The 24,235-nt window shown below is 36.8% G+C and overlaps 2 protein-coding genes across 3 annotated transcripts; one reads left to right on the top strand and one right to left on the bottom strand.

Moving 5' to 3' along the window:
- Positions 1-1,196: 1,196 nt before the first annotated feature.
- On the top strand, positions 1,197-16,640 carry LOC127656233 (tumor necrosis factor receptor superfamily member 14-like). Of its 2 annotated transcripts, XM_052144445.1 has the most exons (9): positions 1,345-1,489; positions 1,609-1,676; positions 4,102-4,227; positions 4,310-4,465; positions 5,388-5,481; positions 8,622-8,698; positions 8,897-9,013; positions 14,047-14,148; positions 16,057-16,640. In XM_052144445.1, exons 2-9 carry the CDS (start codon positions 1,649-1,651, stop codon positions 16,227-16,229), a joined length of 873 nt encoding a protein of 290 aa, XP_052000405.1. In that variant the 5' UTR covers positions 1,345-1,489; positions 1,609-1,648; the 3' UTR covers positions 16,230-16,640. The 2 variants fall into 2 exon arrangements, with proteins under 2 accessions (XP_052000404.1, XP_052000405.1); XM_052144444.1 differs by lacking the exon at positions 1,609-1,676 and having other exon boundaries at positions 1,197-1,489.
- Positions 16,641-17,895: 1,255 nt separating this feature from the next.
- Positions 17,896-22,486, bottom strand: LOC127656067 (retinol-binding protein 1-like). Its single transcript, XM_052144227.1, has 4 exons — positions 22,109-22,486; positions 21,305-21,489; positions 21,044-21,145; positions 17,896-19,735 (listed from the first exon to the last, which is right to left on the bottom strand). The coding sequence occupies exons 1-4, from the start codon at positions 22,182-22,184 to the stop codon at positions 19,682-19,684; spliced, it is 417 nt and encodes a 138-aa protein (XP_052000187.1). The 5' UTR covers positions 22,185-22,486; the 3' UTR covers positions 17,896-19,681.
- Positions 22,487-24,235: the final 1,749 nt, after the last annotated feature.

Here is a 24,235-nt window from a genome sequence, read left to right as displayed (position 1 = left end):
CAAAGACCATTAAAACATATGTTGGGTCAAGATTGGTCCCTCACACACAAATTAAACCACTAGACTTATCAGCCTCAACTGTCAACGGGGGAAACACAATCATTTGAAACTGTGAAAATAACGTTTTATGATTGGTTCAGAATCATGCAAATAAATTATATGGGGTAGATTAAATGTGTATTCAAATTAATTCCTTGGCTTGCGCCCCCAAATTGCATTAGTATAGTTTTCTTTGTGTCACAGCATGTTGGCTCACAAGTGCTGTTACATCAAAGCGTACAGTAATGAAACTACACTGTTAACAGGTCTGACCAAAGAAGGAAAGCAGGAACACACACACACACACACACACAATCTCACAATGGTGGTATTGCAGTGTCTTCCACAAAAGTGTCTGTGGGTTGACATTTAGATCATAGCACTGTGTGATTCAGAGCTACTAATAACAGATGCGTGCTGCAATGCACATACAGTATGTCTTCCGTTCCAGTGCATTTAGTTAGGGTTAGGGTTCGCGCCATGACGTAACAACTCGATCCTTTGCTTCATTTGCGCTTGGGGGCATAAAGAAAATTTGCCCCCAAAGCTAAGGCTATATTTTTATAGGTACTGTATGATATCAACATATTAAACTAATACATGGATATTAAATCAGACTTGAGACAAAGTATCTTTTCCTGAATAAGAGATAGAGAGTGGTTTAAGAAGTTCCTGATACAAATGAATGCAAAATTAAGTTTTGTAGTTTACCCCAATATTATATCATCATTTACTCACCCTCATGCTGTTCCAAACCTGTATGACTTTCTTTTTTCCATGTAACACAATAGGAGCAGTTTAGCTAAATGTTTGCACACAAGTCGTATGGACCTTGTAATGGTACTTTTATGGTGCTTGTTGTCACATTTGGAACTTGACAGCCCCTGATCACCATTCACTTTCATCATATGGAAAAGAGAAGCATGAACATCCAATATAACATCTCATTTTGCAGTCTACAAAGAAAGAAAATAATACAGGTTCAGAACAAAATTAGGGTAAATAATATAATTTTTTTTGGTGAACAATACCTTTAAAACAAAACAAAGTAAGGCCATTAGGTAGTGTTGACTTTCTTTTTCTCTCTTGGGGGTTAAGAGCTGAGAGAACAGGAAGGAAGTCGAGAGATGCGGGCAAAGCGCAGAGGGTGGAATAGTTTTAGCGGGGATTTCCAGTGTGGAAGGCAGAAAAAGAGTAACAGAGGGGATTAAAAGTGGGTGACATATGAAAGTGTGCCAGAGGAATCTGAAAAGGAAAGAGAGAAAAAGAATTCTTCCTCTGCCTGTGGACCTGTGGTAGATGAACACAAATGTTAAGACACGGCTAAGAAAAGAGAGAGCAAGAAGAGTGACAGACAGACTGAGGGACAGGGAGCAAAGACTAAAAAAGAGAAGAAGGTCACTGACACAGTTCAAGGGGTTGGCATGTCTCAATAATCTTCAATTACCAGGTAACGTAAATATACAGAACAATCAATAGATAATTTGCTCAGTGTCCGTGAGCAGTGTCAAGGGAGCGTCCACTCTCACAGACTTCATATGTATGTACAAAACAACTATTTTCATACAGGACAGAATCAAAAAAGACTGTAAAAGTAGCCGGGATCAAGATGGTAAAATGCAATAAATGCCCAAAAGGTGAGTGTTCTGTTTAAGTATTTGATTTGGTTACACTATAGGAGTTTGATACAGTTGTACTCTACACTCTGTCATTTTTCTTTTCTTTTTTTTTTTGTTGTTGCCATATTTAATAATCAAGCTCCATTACAGTGTTTTAAGTATTAAATCGCTTGGACTGTCATTCTATTTGGAACTACTGTTTTTAAACTACTTTTCAATATGAAAGCTCTGTTATAGTCTGTGAAACACTATTATGAAACTAAGGGCAGTTGTTCTCCCAAGCTAATTTGTGAGAATAACTTATCTATGGCATTTTTACAATTATTTGGTGTTTTGCTGAGCTATGTCAAGTTACATTTACTTTGTTGTGTGTCTGGGGTAATGTAGGTCATGTATAAAAAAGTATTTAATGTCATAAATTGCCAAGAATTTAGTGAAAAGCACTGAATCAGGTTTTTATTTTTACCCTTCATATTGTTTTCATCAAGGTCAAAGCAGCCCACTAGAGCCTCTGCTAAGCAGAGTAAATCCTGTACTGTGTACTGTACCCTTTTGTCTGTTAACATGGGAAATATTTAAATTGTTCATGGCATTTATGTGTTTTTGAAATACTAGACTAATATAGAGCGTCCTCTAAAAGTATTGGACACTTCATACCCTTCAGAATTTTTTAGCATTAGATTACAAAATTTGTGGCATTTATTTAAAAAAAAAAAGATAGCACAAGCATATTTTTAAGCAAGACATTATACAGTTTTAAATGATCAGAACCAGAATGAGCTTTATTGCCAAGTATGCTTACACACAAGGAATTTTTCATGGTGACAGAAGCTTCCAGTGCAAAGAGAGTGCATATACATACCATATAAACATACAAATAAACATATACATTTAAACATATATACATATAGTGACATAAAAAAAAATATTATATATATAGAGAGAGAATATGCAATAGCGCAATAATGCTGTTAAAATATTTTATATTCAGATATACAGTTATGTGGAGGTGATGTAATGTTTTGAAGAGGTAGGATATGTTAAAGAATATAAATGAAATGTGGATATAAATAGGAATGGATGGACTGAATATTGCACATGGTTGTATTGACAAAAGGAAAGTATTTGGGGGCCGTTTCAACTTTTCATGAGGTAGATGGCCTGAGGGGGGAAAACTGTTCCTGTGCCTGACTGTTCTGGTGCTCAGTGCTCTGTAGCGCCGGTCAGAGGGCAACAGTCCAAAAAGGAAGTATGCTGGGTGAATGGGAGTGATTTTATCAGCCCTTTTTGTCACTCTGGATGTATACAGTTCTAGCAGTGTGAGTAGGGGAGCGCCAGTAATCCTCTCAGCAGTCTGAACTCAATCAGCAGCATTTGTGGCATAATATTGATTATCACTTTGATCACCACTTACCACACCTCAAATAATACATGAGTTTTAACAGAAAAATATATGTAAGTGTGTGGAGCGGAGGGGTGTGGGGCCGGGTCGGAATATCGCGCGCCCAGTCCCCAATCGGCCTAATGAGGCGCGTGAGGGATAAAGGCGGCCGGTGACGATGGTTCGAGAGAGAGAGAGAATTACGGGCATGTCCGTCGTGTGTGTGTGTGTGTGTGTGTGTGTGTGTGTGTGTGTGTGTGTGTGTGTGTTTGTGGTTTAAGTTTGCATTAAATTATGATTTATGTTGACAAGCCGGTTCTCGCCTCCTCCTTGCCCATCCTTAACTCTGTTACATTGGTGCCGAAGCCCGGGAAGGAGGAGGGGTGCCCGTCGCAGAGTCCTTGAACACTCCTCCACACTCTCTGGCGGACGACAGCCGCTCCTCTCCGGGTGAACCGGAGTCAAATCTCCGACCCCCAGCGGACAGAACCCCCCTCCGCTCCACAAAGTGCTTTTATAAAATTATAAGCTTCACATTTCTGCCTTTAAACTCTCCAAAAATTGACCCTATTCATTTTCATTGTAAATGCCTCTCTGTAACCTAAATGTTTCCTTATTTTTTTATTAATTTATTTTAAAGAAAATGAGAGATGAGTCAAAAAAAAAAAAATATATATATATATATATATATATATATATATATATATATATATATATATTTTTTTTTTTTTTTTTTTTTTTTTGGTAATCAACATTTTGTCACAAATTTTGCTGACTGACCTTAACTTGTACTGAACCTGGAATATTTATTTAATGTGATGAACCTGTGGTTACTGTGCTAGGGCACTTCAAACATCCACTTGGGACCAGCTGGTTAAAAGTATTGTAGGATGCTACTGTACATGGTTTGATATTTTGTTATATAATGCAAACAAATTCATACAATTTAAGTGTGGCTTTACTGTCCAAATAATTTTTAGTGCCACTGTATATTCATGGTGAGATAAAATGTGCCATTTAATGTCATATTGCAAAGCTCAGCTTTCTTTCTTTCTCTCTCAGGGAAATATGAGTCTGCAAAATGTAATGCTACATCGGACAGAGTATGTGAAACCTGCCCACCTCACACCTACATTGAGCAGGAAAACTTTATGTCCAAGTGTCTATCCTGCAGGGAGTGCTCAAGCAGTAATTTTAAATTCAGTTAATCTCAGTACAGATATGCCACATATCTTTTTCAGGGAGTAACATGTGTGTTTGTGTGTGTTAGATGAAAATCTGATGACGGACAAGGAATGTGAGGCCGACAGAAACAGGCAGTGCAAGTGTAAGCCTGGGTACTACTGCAAACACAAATCTGAGAAACCCTGTGATTTTTGCGAACACGTCTCCAGTTGCCCTCCAGGGAAAGGGGTGACCAGGCAATGTAAGCCAAATTTTTTTTACATTTAATTCAGTGTTGATGAGGATGAAACAATAGAGAGCGAGAGAGAGTTACCCAGTTCAGCAGAAACAGATCAGATGCTGGTGTGACTGGGGGAGGACCATCATGCATCAGTTGCAGCTAAATTCATTTTTGAGCTGCATACCCTCAGAAACCAATTACTGCCTTAATGTACTTCAGTCAGAGTACTTTTATTTTCTTATGTTCATAATATCCTGTTAAATGCGTATTTTATTTTATATTGTATAGTGTATATTGTTATTATAGTTTTTATTTTATGTGATTCATTACCTGGTACCTTATTTTAATTCTGTCTTTATTGTTATTTGTTACTATTTTATCATTATTATTTGTCTTGTCATTATCTGTTTTGTGTATTAATGCTTTGGCAATAATGTATGTAAACACAATCATGCCAATAAAGTACTTTTAAATTGAAATTGAAATTGAGAGAGAGAGAGAGAGAGAGAGAGAGAGAGAGAGAGAGAGAGAGAGAGAGAGGGTTAAATCTCTTGTTAACAGGTTATATATATATATATAAATATATATTGAAGAAAATATTTAAAAAAAAAAACATACAAATACAATACAACATTTCAAATGCTAGGGGGAGGTATAAATAATATTTATATAATAATATATTATAAGAATATTTAAAAAGGTGTACATGCTTGTAAAATATGTATAGCTTTTTGTTTCTTCGAGGGCAATACTGACTCGTATAATACTTCACTTCATTTTTAAATACTATTAAAAAAAATATGTTTTTTCCAGATAACTTTTTTTAATGTGAATTTCACTTGTGAACACGTGTGCGGTAACCACTAGGCCACAGTTACGACACTTATTTTAATTTCCTTCACGGGTGGTGAGTGGTCTGTTATTAACTGAAGATGTATTGCAGACACAGACATGAGAGACACAGAGTGCAGTCCCTGCCTAGAGGGAACCTACAGCGATGTGGAGGACTACTTTTCCAGCTGCAAAAATCATACTAGGTGAGATTCAGCAAAGTTGACTGCAATAAACATTCAAAACATTTAAGCAAACTGACAAAAGACATACAGTACAAAACTATACACACAGCCGGTGGCACAAACTTCCTACTCACCTACAGTACTGACGGGAACGTATGACTAAAAAGCCATCAAATTTACTCAAATGACAAAGAATCAGATGTGATTTGTAAAAATGTCCTCTTGTGAAACTTTCACCAGAACCACAAGTTTCTGACTAACATTAGTGAGTACTTCCATGTCCCACACACTTGCGCAAAACAACACTTCTTGTCTTAATGTATCTTGGTTAAATTTTTTGCATTTATCAAATTTTTTGCATTTATTACACGGAGTAAGGGAGACAGGGATGTATTGTCACAGTACTCCTGTGAATATTTCTAATTTTGAGACAATTTCAATACACTTAGCCACATACCTTGAAGTAAACAATAAACAATTATTCCCATATAAAATATATGTCAAACCATTGTCTTGGATAACAAACATTGTAATTAATAAATTGTATAAACATGTGACCAATTTTTCCCAACTAGACATTTATGAAAAATAACTTAATTATAAACACAGTTCAACTATTCAGTTAAAATCTCCAGCATTCTGCAGAACATAAACAAAGCTTTTTAGAAGAATATTCCAGCTCTGTAGGTCCATACAATGCAAGTGAATGGTGATCAGTTTTTGAAGATATAAAAAAAGGTGATACTGATAAAGTCAATATAAACACAATCCATCAGACTGCAGTGGTTTAATCAATGTTCTGAAGCGATCCAGTTGGTTTTCAAGCTCGAATAAATTTCCCACAGTGCTTTCTAGCTCTGCACAGGGGTCAAGCACTAGGAAGTGTAATCAAGCTTGAAATCATGATCATGCCTATCCACCTTTTTCCCGGAGGTCTCACTGGGGAAATTACTGTGGGTGGGACTTACGCCGGAAGCCTTTCTATAGCATTCCCTAGCTCTGACTGCAGTCATTTTAGACCCTGTTTACAGCTGGTTATAAGATGTGTTTCAGATGATCCGATTGCCAATGGTCAGCACTAAATTTTGTTGTAAACTGGGTGCAAAATGTTTTGTGATTGGATCACAAAAACACATTCAGTGGTAGTCAAAAACCACATCGTATTTCAGGTTTAAAATGGCATCCTGATATGTCCCGGAAGGTAGTGAAGCACCACCTCTCACCAGTCAATCATCCGCTTAACAAATGTTTAAACTTACGTGTTGATTTAAAAGGAAATAACCATCCAAATGGAAAACTTTAAAAAGCGATAACATACCCGAGGACGAGAACATCATATCTTTTCCTCAGTGTGTCTGTCTGATTTGAACATGCAGGGTGACAAGTACAAGCACACACACATCTGAAGTTGAATTAACACAGGTACTCCACTAAAACAACTGATCATTTTGCTTGAAATGTTGTGTTTGTGCTTAGATTAAATCTCAACTGCATGTGGGAGATACAGCACGCCTGTTTTGTTCGTGCTTTCTTTGTTTTATTTATTTTTTGCAGTATATTATCGTTCAGTAACACAATGATACAGTTATTGATGTATGTCCTCATGAAATCATAGACGCTCTCCTCAAAATCCAAACACTGCAATGAATGAATGGATGAATGCCGCAACAATAGCTGTGTTGACAACGGAATTAATGCCCACATTTAATGCTAAGCATAACAAGATGTAGGAAAAAGGTGGATAGACTGCAATGGCCAGATTTACAGTGAAAAAGAGTTACATTTTGGTATGTTCTCACTGAAAACCAACTGGATTGCTTCAGAAGACATTGATTAAACCACTTGTGTCTTAAGGATAATGTTTATGCTGACTTTATCTCCTTTTTGGAGCTTCAAAGACTTAATTACCATTCACATGCATTGTATGGATCTACAGAGCTAAGATATTATTCTAAAAATCTTAATTTGTGTTCTGCAGAAGAAAGTCAAACACCTGGGATGGCATGAGGGTGAGTAAATGATGAGAGAAAGTTCACCCAAAAATGAACGAACCCTTTAACATATTCCAGTGTGGTTGTGCTGTGTTCACCTTGTTTACCAAATATCTATAGTATTGAGAGCATATGATGATTTTGCAATTTAAAAATAGAATTCACAAACATCATTTTAATTTAGGAAGTTTTTGAATTAGGCGTTTGAAACAACATACAAAACCTGTGCTATAGAAAATATATATGTGTTATTGGACTTTGTACTCAAAGCCATATAGTTGATGGGTGAAGAGTCCCCTGTTCAGTATGAAGAGTGCTTGTAGTGAGTGTAGTGTCAGAAAAGCGCTATATAAATATAACATTCATTCATTGTTCCCCTAGATATAGCCCTTGAAACAACTTCCGCTTGTGACAACTAGCTCCGGTCTCCCCTATATCTAATCTCATTGTGCAGATCCTTTATTTGGTTAGAAGAACAGATAGAGATGGAATGTATACCTTTTATGTTAATAACCTATTCAGGATTTACGTCAATATGTCTGATGTCATTCTCCTACACGAAATAAGTCTAGAGGCACAAGTGTGTGGGTGTGGGAGGGTATCACTTTCTTTCTTAACCTCTCTCTTACACACGCATACATATACACATACACAAATATTTCTCTCCCTTTTCATCAACACACATATACACAAAGGGCGCTCTACCACAATACACACATACATACAGGCATAAACCAAAAGTACATTTTAGATAAATACAAGATACATATGCTAGTTGATTTGGGAAGTTGACATGTATGACATTCTATATGGCATTTAAACTATTTTAAATGGCATTTTGTTTATTCTTTTATAAATATAATACATGCCGTTTTTAATGGCATCATATTAATTGAGAGACTACTTGGATTAGCTGTACTTTTAAATCATAAAATCTTGCTACTCATTAAATCATACTACATGTACATTTAAAATGAAATGTAATTTAATATCTTGATGTTAATTTAAAAACAAGTTTATTGACATGAATATATGAAATACCCCCATACTGTATAGGCTATACGCAATGATTCCACTTTTACCCAGTAGAACTGTGATTTTGAAACTTGATGCAGTTTCCCCTTTCTCTGGAAGCTCTGAGCTCATTTGTCTGTCTTTGTCATTTTACAGTTGTGAAGCTCTGGGTCGACATCTGAAGGGTCCAGGGACTGACACAACAGATGCTGTGTGTGGAGATTTTAAAGCATGTGAGTCTCCAAAACTCTACTGGAGGAACTTAGATTTTCCAGGATACCCCACAAAGTTCACTCTATTTCTACAATCAAACAAATACATTAATGTCTTGATAAAAAAAAAAAAAAAGCATTTGTAGAAAAGAAGCTGAAAAGATCCACACACCACTATTGTCCATATGTCCTTAGTTCTCTATTTCTTCTCTATTTCAGCTTGTCCTTGGATGTTACCTGCTGGTCTCTGGGCAGGGCTAGTCGTTACTTTCCTGATAATATTTTTGGCCCTATTTTTTATTTATCGGTCAAAGAAACGTACATCACATAGATCAGGTAAGTGATCCTTTTTTCTGTCTTTGCCTTTGTTTATGAAGTTTCCCATTTAGATCATTTTTTTCCTCCAGAAATGTGTTCCATTTAACTGATATTATACTGGATTTCAATCAGCATAAACATTTTATAAAGGCCATTTATGGGCATTATTACAGTGATTCACTTAAAAACAAAAAACAAATGAAACAATCAATATTGTGGGTGGAAAACAGACTGACTAAATAGCATCACCATTTAATGAGACACACAATCTTGTTTGTCTTTCACAAATTTTTAAAGTTCTGGGGGAAATCATGGAGAAACTTTCAAGAAAATTTCCTAGCAAAGAAATTATTAATAAATTAAATACAATTAAAGGATTAGTTCACCCAAAATTTTTAATTCAGTCATTATTTTATCCCTGTGTTGTTATAACCCCATATGACTTTATTTTTATTTTTATTAACACAAAGGGAGAAATTGTGAAAACATTTTGTGCTGAGTAAAGTCATACAATGGCAGTTTATGGTGTCCACCTCTTTAATCTTTAAAAGGACACGAAAGTATTATCCAGAAGTCTAATCAATTATTGTATTCAACTCATGTCTTGTTCTAAAGGAATGCGATAAGGTTTGTTGAGAAACAACCCGCTATCTAATGTATTATTTTAGTGAAACTCTTGACTGACCATTGATCTCCTGTGCACATGAGTCTGCACAGAATCTTTACCATGTTTCCACTGGCACGTTGTGAGAAAAGGTGAGAGAGCTTTTTTATTTCATTCCTATGGAAGCAGAGCGTCATGCTCACACGGTGGATTGTGGGATTGACAGACGTGCAGAGCAAGCTGTTTCCTAGTGTTGTGAGCTAATTTCTTCCACGCCAGTGGAAACGCTGTGGAACTGTACATTTACGCAGGCTCAGAAAAGCTCAAAGCCACTCTCTACGCCAGAGAGCTGCTGCTTTGGGGCCTGTTACAGCCAATGCGGCCTGTCTTCGCAATCTCATACTTCCCATAACTCTTTTACTGCTTCTGCCACGTCAGTATATGCCATTTCAAACTCATCCTGTGATTGTTTTCAGTTCACGGTCAATCTAATCATCTAATCAAAAAAGGATTTCCAAATGCCCAACATATAAAAACTGTGTTGATTTTTTATGATTTTTCATCCAGCCACTTTATTTTCACAATGAATGCATGACGTCTTTGTTTTTCAAGTCTGTTTGGAGTCTCATTTTTGCTCACCCAGCCATAGTATTGTCACAATGTATGCTTGCAATCATCATTTGAAATCCGTTTTTGATTAAAGCACTCCAGTCCAGCAGAAACTTTAGCATTATCTTCATATGTTTAAGCACTTATGACAGATGTCATTGATTTCAGCTCACAGTGATTGGCTGCTGCCTACTATTTTTTGTTCATCATTTGCATAAAGTTGAGTAATTTCAACCTTTTTGACACATTCTTGACCATCCTCATTTTCTTTTTCTGCACCGCTCAACATCACAATCCACCTCGAGAGCATGGGACTCGACTTCCATTGGAATTAATTGAAAACACTTGCTTAACCTTTGCTCACAACACTAGAGGAAATGTACGGTTAAAGCTCCTTGCACGTGAGCAACAGTAGTTATGCTGTCTCTCGCGAGGTGGGGCATTCAAGGAAAAACTTGTTATATTTTATTTTAACACGACAACCAGCAATATTAACAACAGAAAACACAACATAGCTGCACACAAACCAAAGAGAACAGAACTTACAAAACATGTCTGAAGAGTTTGTAGTCGGAAAATAGATGCGTTTCTATGCCCAGCCTTATTTGATTGAACCGGAGTCCTCAATCAACAGAGATTGCTTGGTCGCCTGGTAACCTCATCTGCTATGAACTGGCACCAGTCCAAAATCACTCTGATAACATTATATTGATGCCAGCAATACACTTGCCTTTTAAAACTACTTAATTTTAGCAGAGAGTGTTACACCTTCCAACGAAGAGCACTGTTCTGTCCGTCAGAAGCTTGCATCTCGATGAGCACACACCCACTGGTTCAGAATAGAGAAGAGGTGATAGACATTCATGCTCCCTCCACCTTTCTCTTCAGTTCTTTCACTTTCACTGCAGTCTCCTGTACTCTCTGTCTGACTGTAACATCTGGGTGTGTATGTGTAGCTACCTTCAGCCTCCCCCATCACACTGTTTGATTGAGGACTCTGTTCAAACAAATATAGCTGGGCATAGTAACGCATCTATTCAGACACAACTTCTTCAGACATGTTTTTAAGTTCTGTTCTCTGGTTTGTATGCATATTTATTGTGCTTTCTGATGTTATTATTACTGGTGGTCCTGTTGAAGCAAAACATAACAATTTGTTGCTCTCGTGCAAGAAGCTCTAAAGCTTGCATGCAGACTCATGAACATGCATGGGAGATCAATGTTCAGTCACAAGTTTGACTTAATAATACATTATAGTTTGATTTGTTTCTCACTAAACTTTATAATTTTCGTATACAATAATTTATTAGACTTCTGAATTATAATTTTGTGTCTTATTGAACCTTGAAGAGATGGTCACCATAAACTGCCTTTGTTTGACATCACTCAGCACAAAATGTTTTCATAATTTCTCCCTGTAACAGTTTGTGGAAAGGAGGATGCTAGGGTTGGCTTGACAAAACACGTAGACATTTATTGTTGCACTTTTCAGTCGCACACAACAAGGCCACATTTCAGCAGTACACAAAAGGTTTTCTTTTCAGCTTGACTACACATAAACTGTGTTGGCTTTTCAGCTCAACACGCTACACACAGACAGCTTCACGCAACTCTCTCTTCCATCTGCCGCTATCACTTCTCGTTAAGTACTCCCACCGCCCCTCACTGGAACACAAAACCGGTATGTCACGCAGGTGAAAGTCATTTGCCACTTATCTTCCCAGCCTCGTTTTGCCCAGATGCTGCTCGGCTCACCACACTCCCTTTGTGATAAGAAAAAGAAAGTAAGTCATATGGGTTTATAACAGTACAGGGGTGAGTAAACAATGACTGAATTTAAAATTTTGGGTGAATTATCTCTTTAAAACTTAATTTCTATTTTCAAGGTTAAAAATCGAAATCTTTCCAAGTACTACTTGGAACGTGACTTAGCACCCCCTAGGGTGCACATACCCTCAATTAGGTTTCAGTGATGTAGACTTTCAGATGAAGGAAGAAAAATCAAGTTCAAGTCAAGTCATTTTTATTTGTATAGTGCTTTTCACAACACAATTTCAAAACAGCTTAACAGAAAATTATGCTTTTTCAGTAGCTTGAAAAATGTGACACTTCAGAAGGAATTCTTTAATTCTTTACCCGCTCACTAAACAAGTTACATGTGTTTTTACAAGATATGTTCAAATATTAAAACGGTATTTATAATAGACTTTTGCTTGATCTCAGCCAGGTCTCATACATTGCTTTACAGCTGGTCATTGAAACCAAGCTGACTTCAGATAAAATCTGTAGGTTGCAGATCTGGGTTAAGAAAAAAAATTGTCCTTTTGATGACGGGTGAACAGCATTTTGCATTGATGTAAATAAAAGGGTCATTTTGCAGTAACTGCTGGTCTGATTGATGGGAAACCCCAAATTCTCTCAAACACACGCGCACACAAACACAATTTCCAGAGTTGCTCTGCCAGTCACTGAGTAATAGACTACTCTGCAATCAATGATACTACCTCTGCTGCTGTCACTGATAGCATTATCAGTGAGGATGTAGGGAATATAACAAAACACACAAACAGTCATACAAGTTTCTATGCTGTGTGCTTTGTCAAAAGATTTCTGCTTGGTGCACAAGATGCTTGAGATTAAAATGCTGCTAGTAGACCACATCCTTTCAGTTCAGCATACACATGCACAGCCTTATATTACTGATGAAGACTGCACAAACATGCTTTCTTAAAACTTATCAGACACATCTGTTGCCAGAAGCAAAACGATGAGTACTGTAAATGGCATCCAAATCTTGCATTATGTCCAACTCTCTAACATGACATTTTTTTTGAACTCTCTAACGTGAAATTCCTCATTTACTCACCCTTTTGTCTCTCCAAACCCAAATTATTTTCTTTCTTCTTAAACCACAAATTTAGATGTTATGTTGGATGTTTATGCTTCTCTTTTCTATACAATGAAAGTGAATATTGACCAAGCACTGTCAACTCCAAAAAAGTACCATAACCGGTAGTTCATAAGTCATATGAGAAAACAATTTTAGATGTTTATCACGGAAAATCATCTCCTGTACTGTTCCTCTCTAGAATGCTAGTATGTGCATATAAATTTGGCATACTGCATGATTTCAAGCCCTTCTTGACATGTCACATTTGAATATATACAAACAGCTGAGGCAGAGAAGATTATCATTGAATAATGATTCATTTCAATTTTTGGCCTTTTTCATTACATTTACATTTATGCATTTGGCAGACACTTTTATCCAAAGCGACTTACAGTACTTATTACAGGGACAATCCCCCAGAGCAACCTGGAGTTAAGTGCCTTGCTCAAGGGCCCAACAGTGGCATCTTGGTGGTGCTGGGGCTTGAACCCCCAACCTTCTGGTTAGTAACCCTGAGCCTCAACCACTGAGCCACCACTCCCAAACTTTTTCCTTAAAGCTTTCACATGGCTTGAGATCACTCAGAAAATAGGGCACAGGTCGTATGAACAACTTTTGTGTTTTTTGCCTGTTTGGAGCTTGACAGTCCCTGGTCAGTATTCACTTGCATTATGTCAAAAAAAGAGCAGCATAAACATCCTACATAACATCTCCTTTTGTGGTCTATGAAGAAAGATCATCATGTGGGATTGAAATTATACAAGGGTAAGCAAATGATGACAGGATATCCATTTATAGGGATTTATATATTTATATATCATAACAATAAAAGGCAAAAGTCACATTCATCAAGCACTGCAGAAAGAGTCCATCACGCATTGGTTAGCAAGTTGTTTTTTCTTAAGGCTTGTGAATCATCTAATGACATGTGCATATGTGTGTTTTTAGTGAATATTTCAGAGTATTTACACTCACCAGTACTTCCTCCAGACATCCTGAAATACCCTGGTGTGGAGAAACATGCAGAATATCACCAACACACATATACAGGTAATAGACCCTCTTTCTGTTAAATGCACAAGTAAAATGAATTGCCGGTCTTCTTTTCACCCACATACTAGGGTTGCTCCGATACCAAAAATTTCACTTTGGTACGATACCAGCCCTGTTACCTCAGTATCGATACTAAATTGATACTATAATCAAATAAAAAAGCCTCAGATTTTTTATGAAATTACACAAAAATGTACTTTATTAAAGATTAAAAGAACTGTGTAAAGTCTTACAGATGTTTAATCAAATTGATACATAGTTTTAATCACATAGAAATATCAAAATTATCATTATTTGTTTTTACTAAAAATTGCCATTTTATTTTTGCTAAAATAAAATGCTGCACAACAGAGTATTAATGAAAATATTAATGGAAAAAGATCTGATTACCTGTGGCACAAGGCTTACAGATTTAACAATAATAATACAATTTAATACTACATAATTGTTATTGCTACATTTTGAATATAACATATTTATACAGTAGTTATATTTTTCTGTCTTCAATTTCACACATCCAGTTGAATTGTGCTTTTGTTTAAGCAGGACTTTTATTTTGACAGACCTTTGAGTTCTTCTTGTTTTTATGGGTTAGTTATATCAAGCTTCCCCTTACTGCTGGTATACTCCTGTTGCAACTCTCCAGCTGAAATCTGTACCTGAGGAGTTCCTTTAAGTGTTAACAGCCATTTATACTCTAAACACACTGTATGAAAATAAAGCACCAGCAGTATGTTGCTCGTGTGTGCGTGTGCGTACGTGTGTATACCATATGACAGAGCAGAGCGGCACCTCTTGTTCATTCTGTAGCATGTAGCGCAAATAATCAAATTACATCCTTCTGTTTAATGATCAAACTTGGCTATATCCTGAGGTTTTTTATTTTATTTTCAAATGGCCATTTATTTAATCTGTACGTGAAACCATTTTATTCAAACCTTATTTGTACAATCTAAATGAATTTAAACCCATATAAGATGATTGAAATCTTCCAACAGCATCCAGGTATTACATTTAGTGCAAAACTGGATCTCAAGTAATATTTCTCTGAGGCTGTGACCCAGATGTCTGACAGATAACATTAAGTCACACCACTGTAGAATCATACAAACATTCCCACAGAACGCATTACTTGCAGTCAGCAGATTTTCTAAATGAACAGTAACAAAGGTTGTGTGATGTTTACAACAATGGCTTTGCGTCACCATATACCTGTAAATGATTACAAAGTTTCCTTTGACCTCTTCTGATCTTATCAGCTCACAGACGGAAGGGTACAAACCACATACAGTATGTGTCATCTTTCACTGTGTGCTATAGAATCTAATAGGGTTTGGCTTCCCACGACTCCTAAATGTTCTTCCTACACATAATTTGTTGTCTCAGCTTAATCACGGGGTCTGATTCACATGATGTTGTAAAACCAGTCATATTGTGAGTGACAATAGGTTCATTGTTTATCCAGTTTGTGAAGTAATCTGCTTTTACTGATTTCTCAGGATATCATGAGTATAATCTCATAAGAAACTGATTATTAATAATAATTCCTTACATTTTATATATAGCGCTTTTCAAGGCACTCAAAGTGCTTCAGATAGTACAGGGGGACTCTCCTCAAATACCACCAGTGTGTAGCATCCACCTGGCAGCCATAGTATACCATTACGCTCACCACATACCAACTATTGATGGAGAAGAGATTAGGGTGATGTAACCAACTCAGGGATGGGGATTATTAGGAGGCCATGATAGATAAGGGGCAATGGGGGAAATTGAGAAAATGATGAGAATTTTCATTTTTGGGTGAACTAGCTTGTAGTGGAGTTAAAAAATATTTGCCAGTTCAATTATCAATGCTGTTCAATCATTGTTCAATACTGATTGTACCTGATTTTCTTTCCACAGTTGAAAATGACACAAACATAGACTGTAACACAGGGTGTGGTTGTGGAGCCATGCCAGTGAGGACAGTTTCAGAGAAATACAGCGAATCCAATGCTGCAAATGGATATAAAGACAGCATCATGTGCCACTCCACATATCAATCAGAGCCACAGGAGTCTGAATGGAATGATTAACTCACTTCTATTTACCTGACAATTATCCATGAGTATAGAATGATTTGGTTTACCTACAACTATAAAGACATGCAGGCTAGGTTAATTGGTGTCTCCAAAAAAATTGCCCTAGGTGTGGATGTGGAGGTGAGTGTGAGTGTATGTCTGTCGATGTGTGGCCCTGCGATGGACTGGCGACCTGTCCAGGGTGTCCCCGCCTTTCGCCCAATGTTAGCTGGGATAGGCTCCAGCGCCCCGCGACCCTGTACACAGGATAAGCGGTTGACGATGGATGGATGGACAACTATAAAGCTATGAGCTTTACTGCATATTTTTGTAAAGCATTTGTAAAGAACTATAATTAAAGAGCACAAATAAAGTCTAACACATATTTAACCTGGATGAATGAAAATGTTCAGAGTTTTACTGCCGTTCCACAGTATGGTCTCTTCTCTTGCAATAAAACATATATATATTGTCTTTAATCCTCTATTTAAGATATGTTTTTTTGTATGCTTGTTTTGTTTGATCATTTGATCCATCAACACAAAGAGGTCAAATTCGGTGATGATGTGTTTGGAATGGATTATACCGTGTGATAAAGCAAAAGGGACGAAGTCCAGAAGATATTGTCCTCTTGTCGCCCCTTAGTGGTCAAATAAGGGCTTTGCAGTGGGGAAGACATTATATTTGAGGTTTGTAGGCGTTGTTGAGACGGGTACCGACATTCAGATTCTTAGTATATCCTCCTTAAATCAACTTGTTTTTTTTGGAAGTCTGAACAGGGAGAAAAAAATAATAGTTTCTACAAGCCTAATCTATATTGCAAATCAAGTCGTTATTGGCTGCAGTACGAACAACATGTAAGTTATTTTAAAAGTTGCACTCAATCTTTCTCCACTTACAAGTCGGCTACTCCTGACAAAATGACATCTGAATGAGCTTTATTACCAAGTATGCTTTTTTTGTGACAGAATCCTCCAGTGCAAAGAGAATGCAAGAATGCTACTGTACATACAATACTGTGCAAAAATTTTAGGCACTTAAGATGTTTCACAAAAACATTTGTCTTAAGATGGTTCTTTATATCTTCAGCCTTAGTGTGTCAATAGGGAAAATACATTTTGGACGCCCAAACATTACTTTTGCAAATAGAAAAGTTTAGAATAGAAGAGCAGGATCTGAGTTGGGGTGGTAAAGCTCATTTTTAGCTGCCACCATTCTGGTCCCGCCCCTGCTCTTTCACATTTTGAGGCCAATGAATCTGGCCATTGTCGTCCTGGAAAATGCCCGTGGCGTCAGGGAAGAAAAAATCAATTGATGGGATAACCTGGTCATTCAGTACATTCAAGAAGTCACCTGACTTCGTTTTATTGCTGCATAAGTTTGCTGTGCATACTTCTCGACGGTAAGAAAAGGCTGGATTGTCGTGAGGTTCGTGAATTGCATCTTTTTAAATGAGATATCTGCATATTTGCAGATGGTATATAATATAAGTTTTATTGATATTTGCCTTTTGTCATTAGAAAAATTACAGGGAACTGTTGAGGAGAGACTGTTAGAATACATGCTTTAGAGGTAAAGAAATGAGCGCTCCACAGGATGCTGGATCTGCTGAAGTTGTGTGAGGTTGGTTTATTACATCTGTTTTAATGAGATATGTGCATATTTTCAGATGGTATATGATATTAGTTTTATTGATATTTGCCTTTTTATTATTAGACAAGACAGTTCAAAGTTACAGGGAACTGTTGAGGAGAGAGAGGGAGAATTAAACAGTCGAGCACTTTAACATTATGAGCTCAAATGCATCTGCCAAATATGTGGACCATTTAAATGACACTGTGTTGCACTACGTTCTATTATTGTAGTAACATGATAGCACGTAACAACAAAACAAAACTTGGTTGTTTACATGTCTCAGTCACTTTGCATGCATGCAGGTGATTTTTGCCTCCCTCAAGAAAAAAACGGTTTGGTTTTTAACCAAACGGGAAAATTTATCAGCCGATGCCGAACATTAAAAAAGTCAGAATATCGGCCGATTTATAGGCCTTTGCGATATATCGGTCAACCATTAATGCTAGCATAAGTTTTATAAATTAAAGTGTTATGAGGTGGCCACTGTGCACTTTATCAAGTTACAGTCCCATGTAGTCAATGTAAGTGTTTTAGTTAGCATTTAGTAAATTAAATGAATGTTCCAGGTTATTTACAGCTCAATCGACAGCATTTGTGATATAATGTTGATTACCACAAACATTTATTTCGACACGTTCCTCCTTTTTTAAAGGAATCAAAAATCTGGATGTAGGAACTTACAATGGAAGTTAATGGGGGACAATTTTTTACACTAAAATACTCGCTGTTTAAAAAGTTTAGCCACAAGACATAAAGAAAGTGTGTGTAAACATTATTTTAGTTTGATAAAATCACTTACAAACATTTTCTGTGTAAAATTATAGCCTTCATTACCATGACGATGTAATGTCAACAAACACAAAAATGACAATATAAACAACTTTACAGCTCAAATAACACACAAGTTTTAACAGAAGAATTAATGCAAGTGTTTTTATAAAATTATATGCTTTATTTAAACCCTCCAAAAATTGTCCCCATTCACTTCCATTGTAAGGGCCTCACTGTAACCTCGATTTTTGCTTTTTTTAAAGAATAGGAGGAAGGAGTCTAAATAAATTTTTGTGGTAATCAACATTATGCCACAAATGCTATCGATTGAGCCCAACTTGTACTGAACAATCTTTTAACAACTGAAACAGCACAGCAGCTATATAAAACTTTTTAAGACAAGTAACCAGTAACAAAAATATTTCACACACATCTGTTTTTATGGTAATATAAAGAGTTGTATTCAGTAGAGGACAATAACTTTACATTTCTGACCATACATATCTCAGCACTTTTAGGCAAAGTTTGACAAGTGCAGTGCATTAATCAAAACAAATTCAACAGACTTAACAGTCATTACAGAATTTTTTACAAATTCAAATTCCGTAGCAGGACACTTGATAAATAGGCATAGAATTTTGGAATACAAATTTAAGAATGTGAACTACTTGATTGGCTAAGTGCATCACTATTTCTGCATACTACAAACATAACGGCATAAAACATTTTTAGGATTTTATGAATCCAGCCTGAAACTGGTCCATATTTACAGTACCATTCACTAAAATTAACAAAGGTCTGGAGGGCTACTGTGGCCTGATCTCATTCTAAATTTTGTTTGGATTTCAAATGCGAGAGAAGGAAATTCACTTTCATGCTGAAATATTTCACTGAGAGGGAAACAATTTCTACATTTGTAGTCTCCATTAAAACAATATTTGCTGCTGATTGAGGACAGATCTATGTGGCAACATGGCCTCTTTCTGAGTCCAGATATCTTAGGACACTCTGAGCTTAAACTCCCCGCAAATGGCCCCTCTCTTTCTCCCTCTCGCTATCCCTCACTCAGACTTCTTAAAGACTTGCTTGGCAGTTACACCCTGAGCCCTCAACTCCTGCAGGGAGAAAGAAAGAGAGATGAGGGAGAGAAAACAAAATGGAAAAAAAAGCATTATCAGGGACTCAAACATTGGTAGTAGCCCAATGAAGGCTTAGGTTCGATCCATGAACTTGCAAGAGATTTTGAGAGAGCCTATTCAACATTGTGTTTTTGAACAAGGCTTGGAGACCCAGGTTGCTACATTGGAACTATCCCCAAAATGAATAAATTGTTTGTTGTTTTGAAAGATATGTTAAACGACAAGCAACCGTGGGAAAGAACATGACAGTAGGATGGGAAGAGATTTCTAAAAAGACTGCTAAACCAGCACACAAAAGACCTTCCGTCTCAAATTCCTTGCTTAAATCCCCCTCCTCCTCTTTATCTCCTCTTTCAATACCCTTTTTTCCATTTTGTCATCTTGACACTTTTCACATGTGTGGTCTATTTAGGTCTCTAAATTGATTTTCATAATTGCCATAAAAGTAACAGTTAAATAAATATTCCGCGTTCAATATTTAATGCTAAATCAACAGCGTTTGTGGTATAAACTTGATAACCACTAAAATACATTTTGACTTGTCTCTTCTTAAAAAAATCTAAAAATAAATATGGGTTACAGTAAGGCACTTACAATGGAAGTGAATGTCACCAATCTGTAAACGTTAAAATACACATTGTTTCAAAAATATAGCCACAAGAAGGAAAATAGCAAGCATGTTAACATGATTTAAATGTGATACAAATTTTGGAGTAAAGTTAAATCCAATTTTGGAAATGTGTTGCCATGATGATGTAATTCCTTAAAGCCTACAACAACCTTAAATACAATGATTTAAACAACTTGAAAGCTCAAATAATACACAAGTTTTAACAGGAAAATGTATGTATGTGCTTGTATAAAATTATAAGCTTAACATTTCAGCCTTTAACACCTCCAAAAATTGGCCCCATTTACTTCCATTGTAAGTGCCTCAGTGTATTTTGCAGACAAGTCATAATTTGAAAAATCAAAATCTGTCGATTGAGCTTAACTTGTTATTGAAACCAGAACATTCCTTCAAAAAAAAAAAAACCCTGCACTTCATACATTATATCTGTAAATATAATTAATAGTTTTTGTTGCCGTGGTAATAAAAAATGAAACCTTTTCAAAGAATTCCACTCCCCATTGTTCTATTCTATGGAACCCCCTTCAGAAGAGGGCTGTAGGATTCTGCAGGATTTAAGTTTTTTGAGTTACCTTTTATAAGATTTCTGCAAATAGATAACAAGACATATGTAATGCAGTTTGTATGACCCAGGATAAGCCTTAATGTCTTACCAAATGGAGAATGTTTCCCTCCAACCAGTGTGTCCACCCTCTACCCTCTTTCTCTCCTCGCTGAACGCACACCAATTTATCACCGTCCCAGTCGACAGTGGTCTGAAACATGTGGAGAACATTATCCATTAGCAACACACATACTACACTTCCCCCAGTCCTTTTGTCTGGCTGTTGTTACTTTTAAAGTGGCACATTTGTAACAAATACGTCACAGACGATAAAAAGAAAGAGCAAAAAGCCAGTAAAAATCCCACATACTTGGCACTTTCGTCCATCAACTGGCCCCAGGTCCTCGGTGAATTCCTGTCCCAGAGTAAAATCCATGTCGAAGTTCTTAAAGGTTGTGACTGTCTTTATGTTCATTTTGCCGGTGTTCACATCATGCTCAATATGTTTACTGGGTTTCAGAATGCTGACGATTTTCCTTAATGCATAATTAACATCTAAATGTGAAACATTACAAAGACAGACACAGAGAAGAGAGAGGTAGGTTAAAAGAGATAACCTCAGTATATTATGACAGTGACAGACCTATAATTTTCATCTTGAATGTAAAAGCAATGCACATCTGTTCAGGCATGACTCCCATTTGTATTCTTTACACATTACAATGCTGTGATCTCGTTTAGGCTTTCTTCCCCATGGCAAGAAGATGATTATATTTGAGTAAATCAAAGGTTAAAGTGAGGTATGTCACCATCTTCACAGAGCTTTGAAGACAAGTAGAGAGGGTGCATTCAAGTCGACACATTATCAAGTTACAAACAAAGTTAGAGGGGCTGTTCACACCGAACATGTCTAAGCTTTTTTTTGTTTTTTCAATAGTTTGAGCTAGATGGACGTCTTTTGTCTTTAGATCCCGTCTCGAGACACCTGTGTTCTGTTCTATCTTTTTCTATTCAGTTCAGTCTTAACGCCCCCTAATATTGTAATTTGAGTGACTGTGTTTGGTGGTGAATGGACTCTTTATATTCTAGGACAAAAATCAGTTTTGCTCTCTCATCATCTTTACTTAGATTTCCAAACTGACAAAAGAAAAAAAGTGAAGATATTCCTGCTTACCCAAAGCCGCCAGATATTCATCAAAGCTGTCCTGGGAAACCATGTGGTAAATGCCGGTATAATTAGGTTTAGACATTTTCTCTGTCTTTGATGCGAATCGACACGCAGCCGGCTAAACTTTATCTGACGTGTGGCTCTGTGCACTCACTTTCCCTTTAGATGTCCGTCCTGATCTCTTTGTGCCTTCAGGCAGCACTATCGCATCCTACGCTGTTTAATTTGGTTATAAAGAATAGCGCGATTGACGCTGTGTTTCCTGCTGACAAAACGCAAATAACTATCAGTGCAGAACGAGATGCAGAATCCAAGCCGGAGAATCTATTCCGTGATGTTCTGCACACAATGCCCCAAGCCCCGATAAACATTCCATCCTCACTCTGTAAGTAAACCCCAAAGTAGCCATGACTCCTCCCAAATCAGCTCATATACGAATAACTAGCCAAATCCAACCTCCTTATTGAGTTTTAAACCGCACTGAACGCATTCATATATGCTAATTATGCTTATTTATATTAAATATTAAATATGCACAAATTGGCAATATACAGTATAATACAAAATATAACAAAAGAATGATAGCAGTATAAAGAAAACGTTGTAGCTGTTTTTTTGTTTCAGTGTGATCAACAGTTAGAGTATCTTATAGTATTTATCATCTAAATTAGGCTAACCTCTATAAAGAGGTTAGGCTATTTAAAGGGATAGTTCACCCCCACATTTTTTATTCTCTCATCATGGCCTTCATGCCATCCCAAATATGTATGACTTTCTTTCTTTTGTTGAATTCAAACAAAGATTTTTAGAAGAATATTTCTGCTATATAGTCCATTAAATGCAAGTGAATGGGTACCAACATTTTAAAGATCCAAAAGCACATAAAAGCAGCATCAGGGCCGGTCAACCCATTAGGCGACATAGGCGAGTGCCTAGGGCGGCATCGCTTGGGGGGTGCCAATCTACCAAGCCAATAATTAGTGTTCAATCTGTGTCAAACAAAATGTGCCCTGTATTCCGATGATGCAATGTGCCTGCTGTGAAATATACTGTACAATGTGAATAGATCTTTTGGGCAGTGTGCCTTTTTTGTTGTTGTTGTTGGTTACATCTTTGACCACTTGACTTGGTTCAAGTTCACTTTACATTAAAGGTATTCCTATATACACAACTTTAACAACTTTGGGGGCGTGTTGAAGCTGGTTTCGCCCAGGGCGCCAAACAACCTAGAACCGCTACTGTGCCTACTTAAGAAGCCATAACATGGACTTGCGTACTTCTTCCCAACATTATTATAATACATTTTTGCTAGTTTGGGTTTACACATATTAGGATGTATTATGTGTTAATTTGTACTTTTTTGTGTCAAAAGTAATTCATAGCTTTCTAATAATTTTAGTTGGGGGACACGGGTTACTGGAGAGTCTTGCCTATGGTGCCAAATGGGGTAGGACCAGCACTGAGCCGCATAAAAGTAATCCATAAGATTCCAGTAGTTAAATACATATATTCAGAAGTGATATGATGGATGTGGGCGAGAAACAGATCAATATTTACTATAAATCTCCACTTTCACATTCTTCTTCTTTTGACGATTCGTGCATATTGCCGCCTACTGGGCTTTTTTATAGTATAAAAGGACTGAAATATTGATCTGTTTCTCAGCCACGCCTTTCATATCACTTCTGAAGACACAGATTTTACCACTGGAATCTTATGAATTACTTTTATTCTGCCTTTTGTAGATTTAAAGCCATTCAGACCTTAGAAATATTCTTCTAAAACGTTTGTGTTCAGCAGAAGAAAGTCATACACATCTGGGATGGCATGAGGGTGAGTAAATTATTAGAGAATTTGTATCTTTGGGTGAACTATCCCTTAAACAAAATATTACAAAAATATATAATAAATAAAACACTTGTGTATATCAATTTTTTTGGCACAGTGCTCTGAGAAGTTTATTAATTTCTCCTACTGTTTTTCCTGCTGTGTCGGTGTTAAATGGGGTTCACTGATCAAAGGCTATGTTTGACCCATATGTGTACAGCTCTGAAATACCCATTTGAGCTTGCCACTCGTTCGCAGAATGGGACTGAGGGTAATTTGGTTTGCTCACCATGATATAATGTGTGC

Source organism: Xyrauchen texanus, chromosome 15, assembly GCF_025860055.1.
Source record: "Xyrauchen texanus isolate HMW12.3.18 chromosome 15, RBS_HiC_50CHRs, whole genome shotgun sequence".
NCBI classification, from domain to species: domain Eukaryota; kingdom Metazoa; phylum Chordata; class Actinopteri; order Cypriniformes; family Catostomidae; genus Xyrauchen; species Xyrauchen texanus.
The sequence above is the reverse complement of the archived record's forward strand: the minus strand, read 5'-3'. Positions and strand labels throughout refer to the sequence as shown.